This window comes from Pangasianodon hypophthalmus, chromosome 21 (assembly GCF_027358585.1).
Source record: "Pangasianodon hypophthalmus isolate fPanHyp1 chromosome 21, fPanHyp1.pri, whole genome shotgun sequence".
Taxonomy (NCBI): Eukaryota; Metazoa; Chordata; class Actinopteri; order Siluriformes; family Pangasiidae; genus Pangasianodon; species Pangasianodon hypophthalmus.
In genome coordinates, this window is record NC_069730.1 from 21,354,215 (window position 1) to 21,378,028 (window position 23,814).

Below are 23,814 nucleotides of genomic sequence, written 5' to 3' on the forward strand. Positions count from 1 at the left end.
ATGAAGCTGAAGAAGAAGAGAGAGAAAGAAAACACAGAGATGGAGGGGAGGAGCAGAAAAAAGGGAGGAGAAAATGAATGAGTAAAGGAGGCTGGATGGAGGAAAACACATAAACAGATTAGTTAATAATGATAAATACAAACTTGTGCATTTATGAGTGTGCTTGTGTACATACCCCTAAAGCTAATTCTAACTCGACACCCCCCCCCCCCCCCCCCCCCCCCACACACACACACACCCACACCCACACACCTGCTTCATAGTACATTTCTGTTGTGTTTTACTGTAGTACTCCCTAATAATTCACCTCTAGACACACATTTCTTTGTAAAGGCATTTTTATAAAATTTTACCGTTTTAAAACCACCGTTTTAAAAAAACTTTATAAATAAACATGCATTAATACCTTTTTTTCAGAATGTGTACAATTATATATTTTTTGTACTTGCCAATACAGATTCTGATACTTGGATACTCGGATTGTGCGATTATAAATCAATCCCTTCTATAACTGTGTACTATATGGACAAATAGTGCAATTGTGCAACCAGGAAATTTATCACAGTTTTCACATGAAGTCCAGTTTGTTGAACCTATCCACTGTCCACTGATGGAGTCACTATTAATAGTTAATAGAATATTCTATGCTCACACTTACATAGGAATAACATTAATGAAATGTATCAGTCAGGATTTAGGCCTCATCATAGCACAGAGACAGCGCTGGTTAAAGTGGTAAATGACCTACTACTGGCCTCTGATCAGGGTTGTGTCTCCTTGCTGGTGCTGCTTGACCTTAGTGCAGCTTTTGACACCATTGATGCTATTCTCCTCAATAGACTGGAAAATGTAGTAGGCATTAAGGGAACAGCCCTTTCCTGGCTCAGGTCTTATTTGACTGATCGTTATCAGTTTGTAAACGTAAATGGTGACTTCTCTTCTCATACTAAGGTAAAGTTTGGTGTCCCGCAAGGTTCTGTTTTAGGCCCACTGCTCTTTTCTTTATATATGCTACCTCTGGGCAAAATTATTCATAAACATGGTATTAGCTTCCACTGTTACTCTGATGACACACAGCTGTATGTTTCAGCAAAGCCAGATGACAGACACCAGCTTAATGAAATTGAGGAATGTGTAAAAGACATTAGAAACTGGATGTTTATTAACTTTCTCTTACTTAATTCTGACAAGACAGAAGCACTTGTACTAGGATAACATGCAGCTAGAAGTAAGCTTTCTGATATAATGACTCTGGATGGCCTTTCTGTTTCATCATGTGCAGCAGTAAAAGACCTTGGTGTGATTATTGACTCTTGTCTTTCATTTGAAGCTCATGTAGATAATATAATTAGGATTGCTTTCTTTCATCTCAGAAATATTGATAAAATAAGAAATATATTGTCACTACACAATGCAGAAAAATTAGTTCATGCTTTTGTTACCTCTAGGTTGGATTATTGTAATGCCTTACTGTCTGGATGTTCCAGTAGATGCATAAACAAGCTCCAGTTAGTCCAGAATGCAGCAGCGAGAGTCCTTACTAGAATCAGAAGATATGACCACATAACCCCTATCTTATCCACACTGCATTGGCTCCCAATCACATTTCACATTGATTATAAAATACTACTATTGACCTATCAAGCACTAAAAGGTCTCGCGCCACAGTACCTGAGTGAACTTTTGGTCTTTTATGATCCGCCACTCCTACTCAGATCAAAAGGTGCAGGCTATTTGTTGGTACCTCGATTAGTGAGGGCTGCAGCTGGGGGTAGAGCTTTCTCTTACAAAGCCCCACAGTTATGGAACAGCCTTCCACTTAGTGTTCGGGGCTCAGACACAGTCTCAGTGTTTAAGTCTCGGCTCTAACATATTTGTTTAGTCAAGCCTTTAGTGAATAGTTTTCTTAGGTAAAGGAGCAGGTCTGGAGGGTTTCACAGGCATAGAGTGTTGTGGTGAACTGGGATGTTTGGATGCTGTCGCCCCCCCACTCTCACACGTTCACTCAGGTGTGTCGATGGTGGAGTGGCTGGCTGCCTTATGTCCCAGGGTGCCCTCATGTCTGTGTTAGCTTCTGGCTCTCCCTTTCAGTTATGCTGTCATAGCTAGTCTTGCCGGAGTCCCTGCTTGCACTCTGCATGCAAAGTACATTGTCCTTAACCATTAGAGGACAAAAGCTCACCTAACAATCTCTCCCTCTCTCTCCATCTCTCTCTCTCCCTCTCTCTCCATCTCTCTCTCTCCCTCACTCTCAGTCGAGCTACACATGCTACTTCTGAGATGCCAGTGATCCTGACCCCTTCTGCTCCTCCTCGCTGCCTGACCCATCCTGATGCCCTACTTCCGCTTGGATTTCTCATCGGTTGAGTTCGCTCGCTGCTGCTGGGGCCCCATATGGATGGTCTGAAGAACCATTTGGTTTTCTGGGGATGGCGCCACCTGGAGGCTGTGGAGATGGCTTGGGGATCACATATGGGGAGCTGTACTGTAATGGCTTGGGACTGGGATTGCTGTAGTGGCTTTGGGGCTGCAGTTGCCACGAGCAGCTTCGTACTCAGGACTCCATCAGTGGACAGTGGATAGATTTTAACCAACCGGACTTCTTACAAAAACTGTGATGAATTTATTGGTTGCACAATTGCACTATTTGTCCATATAGTACACAATAATAGAAGGGATTTATTTATAATCGCACTATCCGTTGCACCCAGATGAGGATGGGGTCCCTTTTGAGCCTGGTTCCTCTCAAGGTTTCTTCCTCATATCATCTCAGGGAGTTTTTCCTTGCCACCGTCACCTCTGGCTTGCTCATTAGGGATAAATTCACATATTTACAATATATTTTTTGTGAATCCATTTATATCTGTAAAGCTGCTTTGGACAATGTCCATTGTTAAAAGCGCTATACAAACTAGGATTAGTAGTACATTTGGAGATTAAATTAGTAAGACAATGATGCAAAGTAACAACCTTAACTATAAAAATGAAATTTGTATGATCAGGACTTTTCTGCCCCATTATTAATTTTTAATATATAATTGACATATTACATGTTACCACCCCTGCATGGACACCAGATGTTTTTGTTATACTTAGGTAAGTATCCTTTAAAAAATCATTGTCAGAATTTGCCTCCCAAGACGGTGCTGAAAAGTTGTCTGGCTTATGGACTATTAGCTTGTTTGTCTGTAGTGATCCGTCAGCTGTAAATACAAAAATTTTTACATCAAAATGTGACATGAGACAGTAGAACAGTGAATAACTGGTGTATATTTGTGTTTATTTTGTTTCCTCATGTTAGTGTAAATGGGTATCCTAGCATGCAAACACATACAATCATGACATCTTTGTGGATTCTGATTTTAAATAAAGTGCACAGTGTATAGAAAGTGTGGTTTTGTGATTTACTTTACTTTGCTATTAATCAGGGATGTCACAGAACATTTTATTTAGCTCATTTATTTAATGTTAGTGAGTTGATTTTAAATTAAGTGCAGTATCGCCTGGTATTGGATGTTGGCATCGGCGCATCCTTTATCAATACAAGTACGAGTAAATGGCTCAGTATCAGGCAGATATGCAATACCAGTACTGGTATCAATGAATTCCAATAATATATTTTTTAAAAATATTCCATACCATTTAATATAAATACTTATTATTGTTTCACTATGGGATTTGTGTATAGAGGTAAATAAATAAGAAAAGGCATTACTTTACATTTTAGATGTATTTTAACTTTATAATAACAGCAATAATTAGGCAATAATTTATTTAAAGATAAACTTCCTGAGATACTGTGAACTTAAGCTGCAAATGACAGAAAACAATTAAAATAGTCATTTTAATTAATTCAGATGCCTGTAGTTGATTTAATTTTTATTATTTTATCAGTTAATGAATTTAGGACAATAAATAAGAAACAAAACAAAATAACACTGTTATATATGAACTACTGCATATTTCCTTTTATATATATATATATATATATATATATATATATATATATATATATATATATATATAATAAGCTCAGTTGTGTTTTATTTCTGATTATATCATTGCAATTAAACAAAAAACAAAGTTACTCTAAAATTTGACAGAAAGATGATTTACTGCAAACAAAGCAAGAAAATAAACCTGACTACTACTGAAAAATGAATATTTTCATGTTCGGTAGTGTTTAGCCGTCATGCTCATCAGTGTTGAGTGTTTATGTTCAGCAGTGTTGAGTATTTATGTTCAGCAGTATTGAACCAGCTCAGTCTTGGTGCATCCAGATCTGCAGCACACTCCTGCAGGACCGATGTCACGCTGCAGCCTAGAGCTCGAATGTTCCAGAGACTCCATGATTTTGAGAAACGATGATAATGAAGAGTTCTCTGGAGAGTTGTTGATTGTCTGATCTTCACTGCTGCTCTTTATTTCTGTCAGATTGGAAAACAGATCACTGTTGTACTGAATTGCTGGAATAAAAGAAAATATCAATTTAAATTGAAGACTCTGGAGTCTTCATATCTTAAACCCTCTATATTCAACTGTGAAAATTCTGTTTACAAAATTTGCCATGAAAGATTAAAGACCCACCGTGAGGACTGATGGACATAGGGTTAATCTCAGGTGCATAGCGTCTCAGTCGTGAACTTCCACACAATGTCACAACCATCCTGATAAACTCACGGCCACAAAGTTTCACTCGCACGTCTTTTCCTGAAATCCCATCATTCTCAGCAATTAACAGAACCGTTAGAGTGATGATCCATTTAATATTCATGTTGTGTTTCTGCTAAAGAGAACTGATAACCGTTTCAGTGCGGTGCTGGAGTTTCTGTGATAATTTCAGCATCTGATGGGTTTTATATCACCATCATGCCTGATGCTTTTACACTTGGCCTTCAAATTAGAAAATCATGTTCTGATCTGCGAAGTTCGTCAAGGCTGTAGATAAAGATGAGGTGATTTATTATACAGCCTAAGGTCAAGGGACACTAACACTGAGATTTTAATGGCTGACTAACGTTATAGAGAACTCAGAGGAGAAAATGTCAGACATTATGGTGAGCCTTTGTCTGCGTCATGTATTTCAGCTGGAACATAATGTTTTATTTTCTTGGCATTTTTAGTGAGCATATAATAAGAGTACAAATGTGGAGATCCCCTTAAATTCATTCAATAATTTGCACCGGCACATAAACTCATGACTCTACTTATTCATGCAGACAGAGTTCTCCAGGCAGAGCAACATGTGGAAGCATCTAGAAAACACTCACAAATCAGGTAAGCAATCGATAAGGAGCTACACAGATAAATACAGAGTTATAAATAACAAGAGGAATAATGAGCAATTAAGGGGCATCTCCAGGGCAGAACAGGAGGAAATGTGTGTGTGTGTGTGTGTGTGTAAACACCAGACAATGCCAGGAATACAAAATGTCATTTAATTTGAAATTTAATATAGAATGTTTCGGATCACACACTTGTTATAGTGCTGTAACAGAAAATGTGAAATTCTGTAACAAAATTAAAAATCAGTTTAGAATAGTAAACTTTTATTTACTGACATTTTCATTTAAATATGAGACATTTTCAGAAATTTTCAGAAAAGACTCACACTCACACTGCAGGCCTTGTTAAAGACTCACCAGCTTGTCTGTTAAAGCATTAAGTCTTAAAGCTGATTAACACTTTATCCTTAAATCACTTCGACTGTTCAGGACATAAATGAAATCTCCACAAAGAAGATCAGTGTAATGTCTAAATATTCAGTTTTAAGACTTACATTAATAGATGTGTTAAATATCATCTGCTATATTATTTTAAAATAAGTTCTTCCATTAAACTTTTGTGAACCTTATGATGATGATGAGTATACACATCTAATACAGCTGATACATACCTAATAACATTAAAAACTTATTGACCACAAATATTTACCCAAAACCAAAATAAGAACTTTTATTGAGGTGAATCTTTGCTTTAAAGCATTTAATAATAGTTAAACACTACTGACAGAAATTCAAGATCCACACATTTGATCAGACTGTAATAAACCAATGTGTAAAGTTTCATCTCTGATGCTGAAATTCATTGTCTGTTTCATTGTCTTGAGAATTAAAACAATTCTCAAACTTTCGTTGTAAGCGTTTTCTGAGGTGCAGACTGCGCTGGACTTTAGTGTTAGTATATTCCTGTGCTTTGAGTTTGGCATAATAATCTGAAAATTTATTAAAGAGAATAGAAATCGGCATTCCATTTAAAATAATCCCGAATGAAATGCAGCCAAATGCCACAACACAACCAGAAAATGAAACTGGGATCTCATCACCGTAGCCCACTGTGGAGATGCTCACCTGCAGGAAAGATAAAATAAATAACAAATAATCAATAATTAATTATTTCAAATCCCAGCACCACCAAGCTGCCATGGCTGGCCCTTAACCCTCAGCACATTAGTTGTATCCTGTCTCAATTTTAAGATGCCTTTGGAAAAAAAGGATCAGGTATGAGGTAAATGTTTATTTTCAAAATATTATTAAGCTCACAAACCAAAAGAAAGTAAAATACAAAGACAGAGACTCAGTCATGACTGAAACAAAGTCAATATCTATATATACAAATATAACTATATTATTTTCCCTTAATGAAGCATTTCTGCATTTCTGAGCATCATTACCTTTATTTCTGTATAGAATGTGTGTGTTCTGTTAGTGTGTGTGTGTGTGTCTGTGTGTGTGTATACGATCTATGTGTGTGTGTGAGTGGGTGTGCATGTACTCACTGCTGCCCACCACCACGTATCTGGAATGCTGCTGAATGGTGTCCCCGTCATGTCCTGTTCCACCGAGTACATTAGAGCAGAAAAAACAAAGATTCCCATAATAATGAATAAAAATAAGCAGCACACCTGCTCGAAACACTGACGCAGAGTGAATCCAAATGCTCGCATTCCAGTCGAGTGTCTTGCTAATTTCAGAATGCGAAAAATTCTCATCAATTTGACAACTTTTAGCACTTTGCTGACTTTGCTCACTCGTGCCATTGTTTTGAGGTCGTCTTGAACACTGAGATCTTCCTGATCAGAAAATGCCTCAAACACCAGCTGGATAAAATACGGCATCACCGCTACCAAGTCAACAAAGTTCAGGGCACTTTTCAGGAAATTCTTCACATCACAGGTGGTCAGGAGACGAAGGAAATACTCAAAGGTGAAGAAGAGAATTGAACTGATCTCGACAAACTCCATGTATGTTCTTCCATAAATTTTGTATTCTGTCAGTTCACTCACAGTGTTTAGAGTCATGGCCACAATTGAGATGAGCACAAAGGTGGTGGACAACACAGCAAAAAACTTTGCTCCCACAGATGAGTACGGATTTTCCATTAAATCCCAAAGAGTCTTGCGAAAATCACCCAGAAACATTGTTTTAAATCCCTCCTCATTGTGAACAGGCTCGATTTCAGCCATCAGTTCTTTATTCACCTTCAGCTGGTCTCGAATTTCATCCACTTTTTCCTCATACAAGATTCGACAGCAGCGAGGTGTGTCATTCAGATTTAAACCCCAAAACTCAATTTCTTCCTCAAAGTGAATGGGACACACGCTCTCGATCACCCAGAGCATGTTACTGTAGTACAGGTGGAAGATGTAGTGGAAGAACGTTGGGTCTCGGTCAAAGAAAAATTCATTATTGATCACACAGTAATCATCGCAGAGCGTCAGCCGCTCTACAGGATCCGAACACACAGCTAAAGCCCCGATTCGTGATTTAGGATATTTAATGGCCAGATGTCTGGAAAGATGAAACAATTTTCCACCTATATTAAGGCTTATCAATCCCGAATGTCTGTGCAGTGGCTTTGTATCATTACATTTATTTTCTTTTCTTGTATTTTTTAAATCTTCTACTTTATTCACCGGACTGTCGAGTCTGTCCATTGATGTCCATGGTTTAACAGAACTGTCCTGTGAAAAAGGAAAAGCACTGTCCTCTTCCTCGATGCTTTGTGAGAAGCTGGCATTGAGTTTAACGCTAGCAAAAAGACTTGATCGCCTCTTTATCAGCTGTTTGAAATGACGCCTCGATTGGTTCATCATTGCAGATCTACAGAAAAAGAAGAATGAGGTGTCTACCCACTGACAAGCAATTATTTGAGAAAGAAATCAAAAAACAGTCTAAGAATATTTTTCCAGGTTCAGTCAAATTAATAGTTTAAATTGTGACAAAAACACACTCCAAATCATCAATCCCTCAAGTAGCCGCTCTCCAGTCTGCAAGATCAAGAAAACCAGAGTAGAAGATAAAGAGCAGGGGATTTAATCACTTCACACACTCTTAATCTCTTGGAGTTAAAAATACAGCCGTGGGGGTTAGTGCAGTGATTTAAAGTTCAAACAGGAAATGCAGAAGTTGAACAGCTTCAACACGAAACAGTGAAGCCATGTTAATGTGTAAATGTTAAAGGATCATCAATGTTTAGCTGCATTAAAGTTCTGTCTTTTCTTTACTGTACTGTGTATCATGTTTGCTCCTGCATGTTACAATTATTTTTTCTGGACTTCATTAAGTGCAAATGCTGTTGCTGCATTGTGAGGCATGAATATCTGGGAAGTGTTTTGTGCATTTGTTCATTTTTTCACATAGAACGCTACCTAAAGCTGATACTGATAATCTGCTCTAAAGTCATAGCAAGATCTGGGGCAAAGCTCGAAATCTTGAATCACCCCATTACTGGTACTAAATTTTGGTCATGTAGATGAGAGCTGAGAAGCTCAATACAGTTAAAAATTCATTAAACATTAATCAGAACAAAAGGATTTGCTGGAAATTGAGAGAAGGAGGAAAAGTGCTGAAATTCCTTATGCAACTACAGCACCCTTCAATGTTCATGTTATTAACACAACAGTATTTTTAATGGTTAGAAAAAAATCCAAGAGCGCCATCTGATGTTTCAAACAATGAGTGCATCTGTGAGTGCTGGTGCACAGCGAGTGCTGGTGAACTGGAGGTTAGTGTAATACCACAGCTTACAGCTGACAGTTAGCCTACAGTCAGTCTGTTGAAATAATGAATTTTGCTTTAATATTTTTTTTAACAAACATTGCCAAAATGCTTAAATCCAAGAAAAAAGCAAGAAAGAGAAATTGATCCAGCAGAACAGGGATGGGTTTCTAGGTCCTGGGTTCCAACCTGCACTCGGTGACTGTGTGCGTGGGATTACACACAGCTTTTATTCCAGGGCTTTAAACATACATGATCAAATCATGTTGGCTGTACAAAAACAAATGAAGCAAACCACATTTAAAACTGTGTAAATCAATTTATTTACATGGAACCAAGTTAACAAGTTAAATAAAGTGTAAGAGATGAATTTATGTTGATGTCATATTTTTCATTTGTGTGGAACTGATGTACAGATGTATTTTTAGTGTAGTTTTTGTAGCCTACTCCTTTTCGAGGGAGTACTCCCTTTAATTTGGCCACCTGCAATGGTTGACAGTTATATTGGATTTCCTCTCCGTATATTTGCTACTAACAGTTGCTCATCCACAGCCCATAGCTGAGAAACATTCTTCTGGACTCCCACTTTGGTGAAAACAGCTAATATGCATGAAACTAAGATTTAGTCACATCAAAAAGGGTCTTACAAGAACACTGGAGAAGGGAAAACCTAAACATGTGCCTAATGTGGAAGGCCAGGAGAACAAACAGAATGAAATGGAAGTGCAGAACTTTGCATTTTTACCGGGAGAAAGTGTTAACACCATACTAAACTGAGCACAACAGAGATTTATAGGAGAGGCTTTAATGTACTGGTTGGTCCTTGTGCTTTGTCTAGTGTTTATTTTATTTTATTTTTTAAACAAATGGGAAAGCCTATCTATTCTATTTAGCATGAACAGAGATCAGTGGTGTGAAGAGATGACAATGAGGCTCATATTTAAAATGCTAGTGATTTTTACCTCAGGTGATGAGACAGAGGCTGATGTGGGTGATGCTGATAATCAAAGTGAGAACTCAGTAAAGTGTTGGTTTAGCATTGAATTGCCTGTCAGCTCAGGATGATTACAGCTGAGATAATATAGTTAACATCAGAGTTATTAAGGACTCAAATAATAATAAAGTATAATATTATTATACATGAAATGACTTCTGGATGGGTGGGGCTTGTGAGAAACCTGTGGTCCTAGTAGAAGTACTTCTGTGTTGTCATAATTAGGTAGGACTAAATTACTCAAAATCCAGTGTCTTATGTCCATTACACATTCCTCAACTTTATCGAAACATAAAGCTGTGTCACCGGCATAGCAGTGGAAGCTATTAGCTTCAGACATGTTAATGCCAGTGTTGTCGTCCCCGTCACCCCCTGCCACCCCGCCTATGGCCCCCCGCTGATGAATAAATTTTAGACAGACAGCAAGAAGGGTTTTAAAAAATAAGTTTTATTGGTCTGTTTGAGACCAAGATTTCTCTTCTTGTAAAAAAATGCTAACACTATGGCTTATCTTGCAAACATAAATTATGAAAGAAAATGAAAATGTACAAAGAATGTTAAAACCACAACTATAATGAAAATAAGACAAATATCTCATCATATCACAACATTAATAGATAACAACACTGACACAAACACAAACACATTTCAATGTTTAAAGTGAAAACAGCAGTAAAATATTAACACCAGTCAATATGACTGAAGGTCGGTTCACAGGAATGTGCACAGGTTCAAACTCGCTGAATAACACACTCCTGTGAAGAACTCGAATTTTACACATCTATAGTTACAATTAGTTTTTTTTGAGTTTTTCTCTGGAAAAATGCCTTTAAATAATGCCATTTCTTTAAGTGGTTTAAAGTGGATTATCTGCTGTTTGGTCCATGAATTCATTTTTTTGTAAACGATCTCAATAAGAAGCCTCTGAAAATGAACTCTAATCTTTCTGTAGCTTTCGGCGATATTTCGCATTTGAAAATTCCTACAGAATCGTTCTGACACGCAGAACTGGGTTTCGGCTCAACACTGGAATCTGATTTTTTGCCTTTCTACCTTGTAGCTTCTCTCAGATTCATAAATCACTTTATCCATACAAATTTAACAAAAGAGACCTGTCTGACATTCTGAGCACCAAGAAATTCTTTAGGAAAGATCTTCTTACAGAAGTGACGTCACCGTTACAGTCTGCAGCGTCACCAGTGTTTAGCGAACAGGTGAAATCATCATCACTGTAGCTTTCAGAGAATAATATCGACCGTGCCAGGTCTTCCAGAACATTCCCTGTTTCCTCTGATGCCTCTGTTTAGGAGGTGTGATGAAATACCTGCCGTTGAGGTTGGAACGGCCACAGTTACTGAACCACCAGCCACCTGAAATAAGAAGAGGAAGAAAGGTAAGAACTGAGCTCAGACTGTTTCTCTACAGTGGTGCAGAAGGAGGTTACGGTCGCGTTGCTCACCGGACAGATGTTTGGCGCAGTTGAAATCGTGTTTCTGGTCGTTGTCTCTGTCGCGGGTTGAAAAGGGAAGACTGGATGACTCAGTGCTTAAAGAACTTTCCAGATTCCCAACAGGACTTTCCAGAATTTGGAGAGAATAATTCCTGTCCTCCCCATTCAGACGGAAACGGTACTGCACGCTTTGATGCTCGTCTCTCCAGTCAGACATTTGGATCTTCAGGATAAAATCTTCATCTTTAGTCATACGGTACATTTTCTCGAGTCCGAGCCAAAACTCACCTGCACATGAAATAAAAGACGATTTTATTTTAAAAGCCTCTGAAATTCCTGATGATTTCTGAGTTTAATATTAAGATTCTTTAACTGATATTAAAGTAAGTAAAGTCTGAGATAATGTTAACACTAAAGCTTCCTGTGTTCTCAGATCAGAAACTCACCATCAAGGTTTCCGAATCCGTTTTGATACTCGTTCCACAGCTGATCGAAATCTACAGATCCATCATGGCGTCTCTGGATAACGGTCCAGCCACCTTCTATATACACACACAAACGCACACACACACAAAGGTCAATAAGAAATTTATTTGCAATGGTTATAGACATTTAATTTGTATTTACTTAGATTTTTATTCTCTTTTTTTGTTGCTACTAAAATTAACTGAGCAACAAAATGCAGTTTGGGCTTCGTGCTGATTTACAGATTTGGTTTTTAAGTGCAACACCTCTGAAGTATTTATGTATTTATTTATTTTGTGTATTTGTTTGTATTCATACCAGTAGTCATTTCACAGTAGACGCGGAGTGGTGGCGAGTCGTGAGGCTGCAGCGTGTAAACTCCACTTGCTGTCTCTCCACGCAGGAACACGTCTTGACAATTTGACGCTGTTGCTGCAAAATAACATTAAACACACATTTAACACTGCAGTTCAGAACAGGTGTGTCTGTGTGTGTGTGTGTGTGTGTGTGTGTGTGTGCATGAGAAACAGACAGCACTTGAACAAAAAAATGTTTATATGTAAAGACCTTAAATGTGAGATTTTTATTTAGACTGGACAAATTAAGAGCTTTGTGTGTGCATGTGTGTGTGTGCTATTGTTCCTTTGCAGCAATTTGAAGATTCCCATTTGGAAGCACTGAGTGTGTAAACATGACCTTTCCCCTAGTTCCCAAGCTGAATTCCCTCATCTGCTGTTCATTACACACACACACACACACACACACCCGTCATGCCTCTTTCACGTGCACAGCAGTGTGTGTGTGACGTCACAGCGAGTGAACAGCGAGTGCTGACATTTGAGATGCAGCCTCAAGGAGACACAGTGGAAATAAACAGGCCACTAAACATCACCAATAACACCACCATTAAAACCATTAAACGCACCACTCGCTGATTCATTATTAAACACGACTCCATTTACACACTTCATTTCACTCACATTTGCATAACACAATTCAGCTTTTTTACAAAGGCACGTGTGTGTGTGTGTGTGTGTGTGTGTGTGTCTGACAGATCTAGGGGATAGGTCACACTGCTGGAGGTAGTGACTGCATTTTTCTTTGTGACAGAATAAAATCTCCTCAAAACAGCAGAAAGTCTGTACAAAGTTCACGAGCCAAAAATATTTGTCTGCGTTCCATGTGGATCCCCGCCAGAAATCTGATCTAAACCTCAGCGTCGCTGTGGATCGGATCAACACGCCTCAACTTTCACCTATTTGGAAACTTTACAACTCATTTTATTTTATTAAATAATTCCATCTGAACTCGAAAGCATTTCATTCTTACATACTAACCGTTTACAAACAATAATTAATTTAGTGTTCCCTTTTATCAGTCCATTTAATAGATGTACTATTACTGATTATTGTACAGTGTAAAGTATTGGCACCCCTCTACACTGTCCAAGAGATACGAGTGGGTAGGTTTTATTCTTACTTTGTGTGTGTGTGTGTGTGTGTGTGTACACTTTGATTACTGCACTTCATTAGTCGCATGATTCAATGCTGTATAACTTTAATGAGTGTAAATGTAATATCTATATTATCTGTGTGGTGTGAAGCTCACCGGTTGTCGTATCCTGTTGTTCGGTCCGAACTTCATCAGCACTTGGGTTCAGGCTCTCCTTTCTCATCTGCATCTGTAAACCACATAAATAATTAACACATAAACAGGACTGTGATATCACTGTGATGAATTAACTTTAAGTTTCACTGAGAAATTATTTAACATAATAACTCACTTCATTCTGCAGCGCTCTAATACGAATGTTCTGCTTGTCCAGTTTTTCCTGCTGCTGTTTAATTCTTTCCACAAGTTCATCGATTCGCTGATTCTGTGCCTCCAGCAGTGACTAAAAACAAATCATAAAATATAAAACATAAAATGAACATGTGGAATATGAGAGTTTATTAAATACAGTTTAAAATAAATAATACAGCTGAGTAATGAACACACACACACACACAGACACACAGACACACACAGACACACTACAGACATCAGAATAAAGATCACATTTAATATCAGTGTAAACATTAAAAACAGCTGCAGTGTGGCTCAGAACTGAAACATTTCTAAATCAGCTTCACTGATCTGAGGTCTACAACAGGACAAAAGGTGGAGTAAAATTTCACTGTCCTTTTGTGAAAATGCTCCTGCACGTACAACACGCTTCTGCCAACGGATACGCGCGCTAACGCACGCACACACACACACACACACGTTGCAGGTGGACTGAAGTGTAATTTGACTATAATTACGTTTTATGAGAGTTTAATGTTCAGAGATAAACGTACCTGAATGGCGCGCGCGTCGCTGTGATTGCCGCTCGTGAGCGCGTGCCTGTCTCTCTGCACCATGGTGTCCACTTTTTCCTCCAGGTTACCGATCCTGTCGTGCGCGCGCTGTCTGTCCCTCAGCAGCTCTCCGGTTTTCTCCTGCAGGTCGGAGGACATGTTGAGGATCCGGTTCTCACGCTCCTCCAGACTCTGAGCTCGCGCTTTAAGAGCCTCGCTTTCCTCGTGCAGGCGCCGTGTCAGTGCCGCGAGCTCACTCACGCTGCCGTTAAACACTCGCAGCTTGACAGAAATGTCCCTCATCTGTCCCTTCGTTTTGTCCACGTGCTCTTTCAGACTCTGTCCGAGCTGCAGCAGGCCGTGCGCGAGCACGTTGACGTCATCCCAAGCGGCATACTGCACGCGCTTCTCTTTTCCTGCAGGAGCTTTTCTTTCGTACGGAGAACCAGAACCGGAACTCACGAGCACCGTGATGCACAACAGCTCCGACAGCTTCATCTTCATTTCGCTCTGTGTGAGTGTGTGAGTGTGTGTGTGCGTTAGTACACTGAGACCCTCACGCACTCAATACCGTGTCTGTCTCGCGCAGTTCTCCTCTGTATTTATACTCGCTCTGTGCTCAGTTCCTAGCCTCTGATTGGTCGGTTTTTCCTCGCGGGGTTTAACTCTTTCGGTGCGCGTTGACGCAATAATGCAGCGGCTTACATGATCAGCATCTCGCGAGATTTAAACACACAACACTGTCGAATAAATTATTAATAAAGAAAATACACTATCAACACGCACGTGTGTGTGTGTGTGTGTGTGTGTGTGTGTCAGTTCAGACGAAGCGAGAGTGCCGTGTGTGTGTGTGTGTGTGTGTGTGTGTGTGTGTGTGTGTGTGTGAGAACTGGGGGAAAGGTCACTAACAGGAAAGCAGCATAAAAGAAAAGGACTGTATCACCAGATAATGTTTTCCTTTGATCAGGTGTGTGTGTGTGTGTGTGTGTGTTTTATTTATTTACTTTGTGTTAAGAACAGATTGATGTGTGAGGTTACAATGAGAACGATGGAAAATGCCACAACCAAGCACAAATATAACACAGAAACAAATTTAACTATACTGTGCATTTCTATAATTCAAGTGATTTTTCTTCAGTAACTACAGCCATTTTCATAATTATTTAAAACAAAAAAGTAAGGAAGGAAAAACGCAAACGAAATGTTTAAATTGTGTTGCGTGTTAGTTATTCAGTGTGTTTCTTTTATTGAATGGCTTATCTTTAATAACATCTCAGGAACAGGAGAATGAACAGTGTGGAGTGGACGGTGTGTGCATGAGCAGTGTGTTGCGTGTGGTGCGTGTCAGTGAGTGTTCAGGCTCAACAGCTGCATTTCAGCTCAGAGCACAGCGACCTTTCACCCACATTCTAACACACATCTGTGTGGCTGAGAAAAATCCGCACTTCTGGAAAATGACTCCGCTACAATGAAGCTTTACACGTACACCACAGGAACTGGATTTATTTCATTTATTTATAGTTATACATAAACAGGAATTACACACACCACATTTATGTCACAAGGCACCAATGAAACACTGAGTAAAATAAAACTCATCTAATTGTGAAAATCCATATAAGAAAATCTATAAGGAAAAGTAATGGAACCCTAAGTAACATTACACATGGACATTGTCTACAGGCAGAAAATAAATTTCACAGTTCAGAGTAAAAATACACATCATTCAATACACTTTAAAGGCCTCAGTAATAATTAAAACCTGAATAATTAAACACTGACTGTTGCATGGCCTGGAGTCCTGTTTCCCTGCCATGTGTAATAGGAGTGTAATGACACACTCTGGTCACAATTTGATTCATGATACTGGGTTCATTATTAAACATTTTAATTCTATGGGTTGTGTAGATTGGGACTACTGGTGTACAAACAGTGTATAATTAATAGAATGCTGATATCACACATTTACACGATCCTCCATTTTACTGTTCTGAACTGTTTCTGTGAAAAGACAGTATGTAACTTCAGATGATGGACTTTCTAATGGCAGAATGTCATTTTCTGTGGGAAACATCTATGTGGAGTAACATAACAGAGGATCTGATGAGAAGCCTGTAAAAAGGAAAGAACCTGTGGATCATGATTATCTCTGTAAGATAGCCGTTTGAGTTCGAATATATAAATAAGTATATAAATGAATACATAAATGTATAAATATATAAATAAATATATAATTAACAGTCAATGTTCATTCTCTAGAATTGTGACTTGAATCCGTTGTAGCCAGAAACATACAATACAAGGGGAGAGGTATGGAGGTGTAACCAGTGAAAAAGTAGTTAGCTGGAGTTTTCTGCAAAAGAAAAGTAGATCAGGATTTATAAGGTGTAATTTTTCCCCTATTATTACTGTTATTTCAATCAGTTTCAGTGCAACTGTCATAAAGGTACATAAAGGTATTTTATAGCATTGTTATTAATATGGAAAGATAGTTTATAGTTTAACTTTAGTTTAAATAGTTTAGCTTTACAGAAATATATTAGGTTGGTTGAGAAAAATTCTAACAGTTCATCTATTTACCAAGGGTTTTTCATTATAACTAGAATAGCATAAGTAGCAGTCCACTAATTTTAAAATGCTGTCCTATAATATAGTTGTCAAGAACCTAAATTAGGAGTTGTCTAGTTGTAACGAGGTGTGGTGGAGGGTGGGCTGGTGTATGAATGGTGCTAACCAGTTAGAAGACTTGGCCCCATTTAAGGTCTACCGGTCTCAGACCACCGCCCTGCGTGCTGTCCTAGTGCACCCAGGGAGGCTGGCTACTTACCTTGCCCAAACCAGAATGACTCGTTAACACCGCAAGGTTTTCAGAGTCACCCAAGCAGAGGTCAGGGTCAGGGTTAGGGTTACTGCTATAGCTCTAATAGATACTGTGTCTTGGCAGTTGCCACTGTTGGGCTTTGGTTGGATTTTATTCTTTGTTTTCAGCATTGATTAGTCTAGGGTGCCATGGGAAGGAGAGCAGAGTGGGGGCAAGCCACTAGACTGAGTAAATCAACTGTAATATGCCTGTATGGGCATATTTCTGCTCACCTACCCATCCTTTCTACCATTTACATTTACGTTTATGGCATTTGGCAGACGCCCTTATCCAGAGCGAATTAGTGCTTTGAAGTCTATCAAAATTACATTCTTATATTGGCTCACTAGGTCACAAACTAGGAACTAGGAATACCATCAGTCCAAAACTCTGTTGGGGAGGTAATAGACAAGCACTCAGACAATACTTTTTTTTTTGTTTTGTAAGTGCTAACTTAAGTACTTTAGAAAGAGGTAAGTCTTTAGACGTCGTTTGAAGACTGTCAGTGACTCAGCAGTTCAGACATCTAGGGGAAGTTCATTCCACCACCTTGGTGCCAGAACAGAGAAGAGTCCCAATGCATGCCTTCCTTGTACCCTGAGAGATGGAGGGATCAGTTGAGCGGTGCTAGAGGATCAGAGGGTGCATGGTGCCGTGCGAGGTGTGATAAGTGCTTTGAGATAAGTGGGTGCTGGTCCATTTTTGGCTTTGTAGGCAAGCATCAGTGTTTTAAATCTGATGCAGCAGCTACAGGAAGCCAGTGGAGGGAGCGCAGCAATGGGGTGGTGTGGGAAAATTTAGGAAGGTTGAAAACCAATCATGCAGCTGCATTCTGGATCAGTTGCAGAGGACGAATGGCGCTCAGAGGCAGAGCTGCCAGGAGTGAGTTGCAGTAGTCCAGTCTCGAAATGACAAGGGACTGAACAAGCACCTGTGTGGCCTGTGAGGAAAGAAATGGACGAATTCTTCTGATGTTATAAAGGAGAAATCGACATGAGCGTGTTAGATTAGCAATATGAAAGGAGAAGGACAGTTGATTGTCCGTGGTTACCCCAAGGTTGCGTGCAGTAACCGAAGGCGAGATCAGAGCATTGTCTAGGGAGATCCTGAGATGGGGATGAATCACTTGGGATGAACAGCAGTTCAGTTTTGCTGGGATTAAGTTTCAGCTGATGAGCTGTCATTCATGATGAGATGTCTGCCAGATATGCTGATATCCGAGCAGAAACATGAGTGTCTGAGGGAGGGAAGGAGAGGATGAGTTGAGTGTCATCTGCATAGCAGTGGTATGAAAACCCATGTGAGGATATGACCACACCAAGAGATCAAGTATAGAGGGAGAACAGGAGAGGACCAAATACTGAGCCTTGTGGGACACCAGTGGAGAGTCTGTCAGATGTGGATCCCCTCCGTGTCACCTGATATGACCAATCTTCCAGGTAGGAAGCAAACCATTGCCATGCTGCACCACAAATTCCACAAATTCACTGTGTCAATCATCACTGAAAGGTCAAGGAGGATGAGGACTGAAGACAGTTTGGCTGATCTAGCTGCAAGTAGCTTCTCAGTAACGGCCAAAAGGGCAGTCTCTGTGGAGTGTGCCGGTTTGAAGCCTACCATCATTTGATGAATCCAAGGCTGGGCAGGTGTGAAGAAAAGGATAAGACAAAACTGGAGTTTAGACAGGGACTGCTTTCCATTCTTTCTTTGGCCAGTAACTGTAGCTAAATCTCAATTGGAGTTTAAGTTAGGAGAATTTGCTTTTGGTCTTTTGATTTTTAGTAATTTTTATAGACAAAGCTGTTTTTTCTTGTATTACTAAAGTCAAGATCTTTTAAAACTCCTATTCCTATAATTCTTTGCAGTCTGCCTAATTTGAATAAAATGCATATTCCTGTTCAATTGTATTAAAGGTGTTTAAATTTGTATCCCATAATGGGTTGAGGTTTGGATTACGGGTGTGGTCATGATCCATGTCTATCTTATTGTTAGGGTTAGGATTGCCATAAAGGTTAGGTTTAGTCTTAAGTTAAGGCTTTGATTTAGCTTAAAGTAATGTTAAGTTTAGGGTTAGGTGTTAGGTTTTAGGTTTAAGGCTAAGATTCAAGGTTTAGGGTTAGGCCTACGCCTTAAGGTGAGCGTTAAGGTTGGGTGTTAGGTTTAGGGCTGAAAGTTTAGTGTTAGGGCTAAGCTTTAAAGTTAGTTTAAGTGTTAGGATTAGAGTTAAGATTTTAAGGTTAGGGTTAAGACTTATGTCTTAGGATTAGGGTCAGGGTGAGGATTAGGATTTTGAATGTAATATTTGTTTGAAAAATTGATCCAAATTTGGATTTTTGCTCAGGCTACATCTGATGTTCCTTCTCCATTTAGTTATTTAAGATATTTATTCCTCCTTTTTCTTCTTTTCTTTTGTTAAAACCTGTTTTTTTTCCTTCTGGGAAAAGGAATAAAACAGAAAATCAGGGACACCAAATTTATTTTGAAAAATAGATTTTTCTTTCGAAAGGGATGGTACAGTATGATAGGTAAGTTTGAGTAAAGTTTGGGCTCTGATTCATTTTATTCTTTTCATTTCATTAAATTAGTTTTTTCTTCCTATGGTCTAAATTGGGGGACATTTGTCCATAAATGTAGGTCCAGATCAAAGATCAATGGTTAGAGCTAGAGGTGGAATCAGAGATTAGGTTTCATGTCTAAGGTTTTAGGGTTAGAGTTTGGGGTCCTGGGTTAGGGTAAGTGGTTAGGATTACGGTCCAGAATTTAGGATAGGGGTTGAGAGTTGGATTTTGGGTAGGAGGTCAGATTAGGGTGAGTGGTTAGAATTAGGGTCAAGGGTTTAGGGTAGGGGTTAGGAGTTACGGGGTTAGGTTTTGGGTAGAGTTAGGGTTAGAGGTTAGGTATAGGGATAGGGGTTAGGGTTGGATCAGGGGTTTAGGATAGGGTTAGGAGTTGGGGTTTGGGCTAGGGGTTAAACTAAGGGGTTATGTTTTTGGTCCAGTTAGGGTAAGGGGTTTGGGTTAGGGGTTAGGACAATTCCTAATTTGGGTTAGAGGTTAGGTTTTGGGTTAGGGTAGGGGATAGGGTTTAGATTTTGGGTTAGGTGATTAGGGACCTCTATAAATTCATATTCAAATGACTATATAAGTGCTATGGTTCTGTTCAATAGGTTCAACCAAGAAGAATGGACTAGGGATTTGTAGTCAAAGTGCTTGAAGGTACATGCTATTTTCACTCCTAGTGCTATTACATTCAAAAAGTAAGTGCTTGATTGTCTTCCACTCTGTAAAAGGTAAGTGCTTAATTCACTCTCCTATTTGGTGTTTTGTGTTCAATCTTACTTTTATCACTCTCAATTTGTGTCATTCACTATCATCTAAAATCCAAAACATAGAAAAATATTCTCCCTTGTTCCCTCGTCCAGCCTCCTGTTGTCAAACTCCAGTGTCTATTTATACAACCGCACAGGTTTTGTTGTTTTATGGGTCCCCTGAAACCTTAATCTCATTTCGATAATCCAGAGACATTTTAAGACCTGCATGTTAATCTTTCTGTATGGTCATGAGAATTAAAATGTGGTGTAGACTTTTAGGTTAAGCTTGTGTACTATAAAGAATATGGATTCCGCCCTTGAGTGGACAGTGGAAACAACCCTGGCCTGATCTTTAAAATTTGACTGTCATGGCTTTATAAGGAGCTAAAATGTGATTTAAACTTTGAGTTAAAACTTGTGTAATGTAATGAATATAGATTTTGCCCTCATGTAGAATACCCCTGGCCTGATCTTTAAAACTTTTGTTTTAAAACTTTTGATTGTTTTCATATGGATTTGTGTTTAGAGTGATTTCTTACCCCTTTGATTAAGTCCCATGGGAATCCATGTTTTTAATCTGTGTATCCATCTCACTTCAATTTTTTCCATCTGTTTATCCATCCAGGTTAGGTTGGCTTCCAATGTCGTTAATAAGCAAGCAAAGCAAGAGTTAAATCTATTTAAGCAAGAGTTTTATCTATTACATAGACAGTTGAAAGAAGTATTTATTTCATGTACACATTGGGAACATAAATTCATATTGTTTTATTGTTTTCTTTTCTATTTCATAGTCTTACCTCATCTTTATTAAAAATTGGAAAGAGACATTCTGTGTCTGAACTTTTAATGAAGGTGGAGTTTAGCTTGCTGTCAAAGTGGACAGAGGACGTACATAGAGGACAGTACAGTAAAACGCCAGCCCAGTCGGGCAGGACATCGCAGCTCAAGCTGATTCTACACACTATCAAACAAGTAACCTTAAGTTCTTCAAACCATGTCGAAGAAAAGCTCACCAACATGGAAGATCAGGTCTTGTGTCTCCACACAACACTCAAGTAACTCATCAACATGTTCTGCTGCTGCGCTAGCATGAGCGAAAGCAGAGGATGCAAAGGCACTTGCTAAGAAAGAAATGGAAAAGAAAATAGAAAAGGCTTGGTTTGAAGCTTCTATGGACATTTGAAAACAAGAGAAAGAAACCGCTGCAGCTGTAGCAAAGGCTGATGTGCTCGAAGCTGCTGTTGATCATGAGAGTGAAAGATTAAGCTGTAGGCTTTTACCAAATTCAGCACAGCGCACAAAAGATTATGTCATGCAGCAAGCAGAGACAAACAGCCCATCTCTCTCTATGCCTGGTGTAGAGGCATGTTCTGATGACCAAATAGGACAAGTTTATCAGCCACAATCACTTGACACTCCAACATTTCAACCAGAGTGCAGCATAGCTCCAGGGCTCTCATCTGCTGCTGCTTACATACATATTAACTCCAACATGACTGACTTTGCTTGTTATCTAGCTCGCTGTGAACTTGTTTCTACGGGGATGCGAAAATTCAATGATCAACCACAAATTTACAGAGCTTGGTGAAGTTCTTTTAAGAATGCCATCAGAGATTTAGACTTGACATGCAGAGAAAAAATCAACCTTTTTGTCAAGTGGCTGGGAAAAGAGTCTGCAGAACATGTCAGTTGGATTCGATTGGTGAATCTAAATAACGCTGAGAGAGGGTTGAACATGATTTGGGCCAGACTAGAGGAATGTTACGTCTCACCTGAAATGATAGAGAATTCACTTTTCAAACGCCTTGAGAGTTTTCCCAAGCTATCAAATAAAGATTATGCAAAACTAAGAGAGTTAAGTGACTTGCTTGTGGAGCTACAGTCAGCCAAGGTGGATGGAGACTTGCTTGGACTGGCAGTACTTGACACTGCTCCCGGTGTAAATCTCATAGTTGAAAAACTTCCTTTCAGCCTTCAAGAAAGGTGGTTATCAGTGGGCTCTGACTGTAAACTGAGACACAATGTCTCATTTCCTCCCTTCAACACATTTGTATAAACAGAAGGAGATTTCTGTCCACAAACGGATGTCACCTACTGTCTCGTCTGATGTAGATAAGCCCTTTAGCAAAGGCAATGACTGTGACAAACTGTGTCCCATCTACAAAAAGTCACATCCTTTTCACAAGTTCTGTGTCTTCTGAGAAAAGTCTCTTGAAGCCTGTAAAGCATTCCTAAAAGAAAATGGAATTTGTTTCAGATGCTGCATGTCTTCATTGCACATTGCAGAAAACTGCAAAGCCTATGTTAAATGCACAGATTGTGGTAGCGAGAAGCATGACACTGCCCTTCATCCAGAACCATCATGCATGACTAAAGACACAAGCCCCCATCCAGATCATGGCAGGGAGGGAGATCTTGTAACGTCATCTGACATTTCATCACAATGTGCTCTGGTCTTTGGTGGTGATCTAACTGATAGGTCATGCTCAAAAATCTGTCTAGACAAAGTTTATTGTAGTGACTGTCGTGACAAAGCTGCTTATTTGATTTCATAAGAAAACAGTTGTCATAACTGCAGATATCCAACAGATGTTTTATTGCTTTCTTGTGAGAGAAGAGAATAGGAACTTTCCGAGATTTTTGTGGTTCCAAGACAACGACATCAACAAAGACATCTTTTAGTCTGTCGCCAGCCATAACCATATATTGCCTCAGAAAATCTGTCCACCAGGAAGGTTAGGGGTTAGAGTTAGGGGTTAGGGGTTAGGGTTAGGGTGGTTGAATAGGGAACCAAGGAAAGTGCACGGGCCGGCGCTTGTTAAGCATTACCACTGTTCCTGTAGCAAACCCCGGCTTGGCGTTAGGGTTAGGGGTTAGGGTTAGGGGGTTAGGGTTAGGGGGTTAGGGTTAGGGGGTTAGGTTTAGTGAATTTACAATGACCCCCCCCCCACACACACACACAGTCCGAAAACTGTGTGGTTGTATAGGGAGCCAAGGGAAGTGCACGGGCCGGCGCCTGTTAAGCACTGCTATAGCTCTGGTAACTACTGGGCTTTTCAATTGTCACTGTTGACTTTCAGTTGGATTTTGATTAGTTTAAGGTGTTATGGGAGGGAGAGCAGAGTGAGGGCGAGCCACTAGTCTAAGCAGGTCAACCCCCTATGTCTGTATGGACATATTTCTGCTCACCTACCCATCCTTTTTACCATCATTTGACAAATCTAAGGCTGGGCAGGTGTGAGAAAAAGGAGTGTAAGTGGTAAGTGTTAGGGTGAGGTGTTAGGTTTAGGGCTGAGATTCAAGGTTTAGGGTCAGGTGGCTTAAGGTGGGGGTTAGGGTCAGGTGTTAGGATTAGGTACCAGGAATTCAATTCAATTCAATTCATTTTTATTTGTAT

General features: G+C 39.4%; 3 protein-coding genes across 3 annotated transcripts; all 3 read right to left on the minus strand.

Annotated features, from left to right (window-relative positions):
- Positions 1-4,046: 4,046 nt before the first annotated feature.
- On the minus strand, positions 4,047-4,835 carry insl3 (insulin-like 3 (Leydig cell)). Its single transcript, XM_026911904.3, has 2 exons — positions 4,588-4,835; positions 4,047-4,427 (listed from the first exon to the last, which is right to left on the minus strand). The coding sequence occupies exons 1-2, from the start codon at positions 4,772-4,774 to the stop codon at positions 4,243-4,245; spliced, it is 372 nt and encodes a 123-aa protein (XP_026767705.1). The 5' UTR covers positions 4,775-4,835; the 3' UTR covers positions 4,047-4,242.
- Positions 4,836-5,632: 797 nt separating this feature from the next.
- On the minus strand, positions 5,633-10,351 carry si:rp71-39b20.4 (potassium voltage-gated channel subfamily V member 2). The gene is made up of 2 exons (XM_026911896.3): positions 6,779-10,351; positions 5,633-6,350 (listed from the first exon to the last, which is right to left on the minus strand). Exons 1-2 carry the CDS (start codon positions 8,093-8,095, stop codon positions 6,066-6,068), a joined length of 1,602 nt encoding a protein of 533 aa, XP_026767697.2. The 5' UTR covers positions 8,096-10,351; the 3' UTR covers positions 5,633-6,065.
- Positions 10,352-10,420: 69 nt separating this feature from the next.
- On the minus strand, positions 10,421-14,833 carry angptl4 (angiopoietin-like 4). Its single transcript, XM_026911905.3, has 7 exons — positions 14,248-14,833; positions 13,692-13,802; positions 13,517-13,589; positions 12,227-12,340; positions 11,890-11,985; positions 11,453-11,731; positions 10,421-11,363 (listed from the first exon to the last, which is right to left on the minus strand). The coding sequence occupies exons 1-7, from the start codon at positions 14,749-14,751 to the stop codon at positions 11,197-11,199; spliced, it is 1,344 nt and encodes a 447-aa protein (XP_026767706.1). The 5' UTR covers positions 14,752-14,833; the 3' UTR covers positions 10,421-11,196.
- Positions 14,834-23,814: the final 8,981 nt, after the last annotated feature.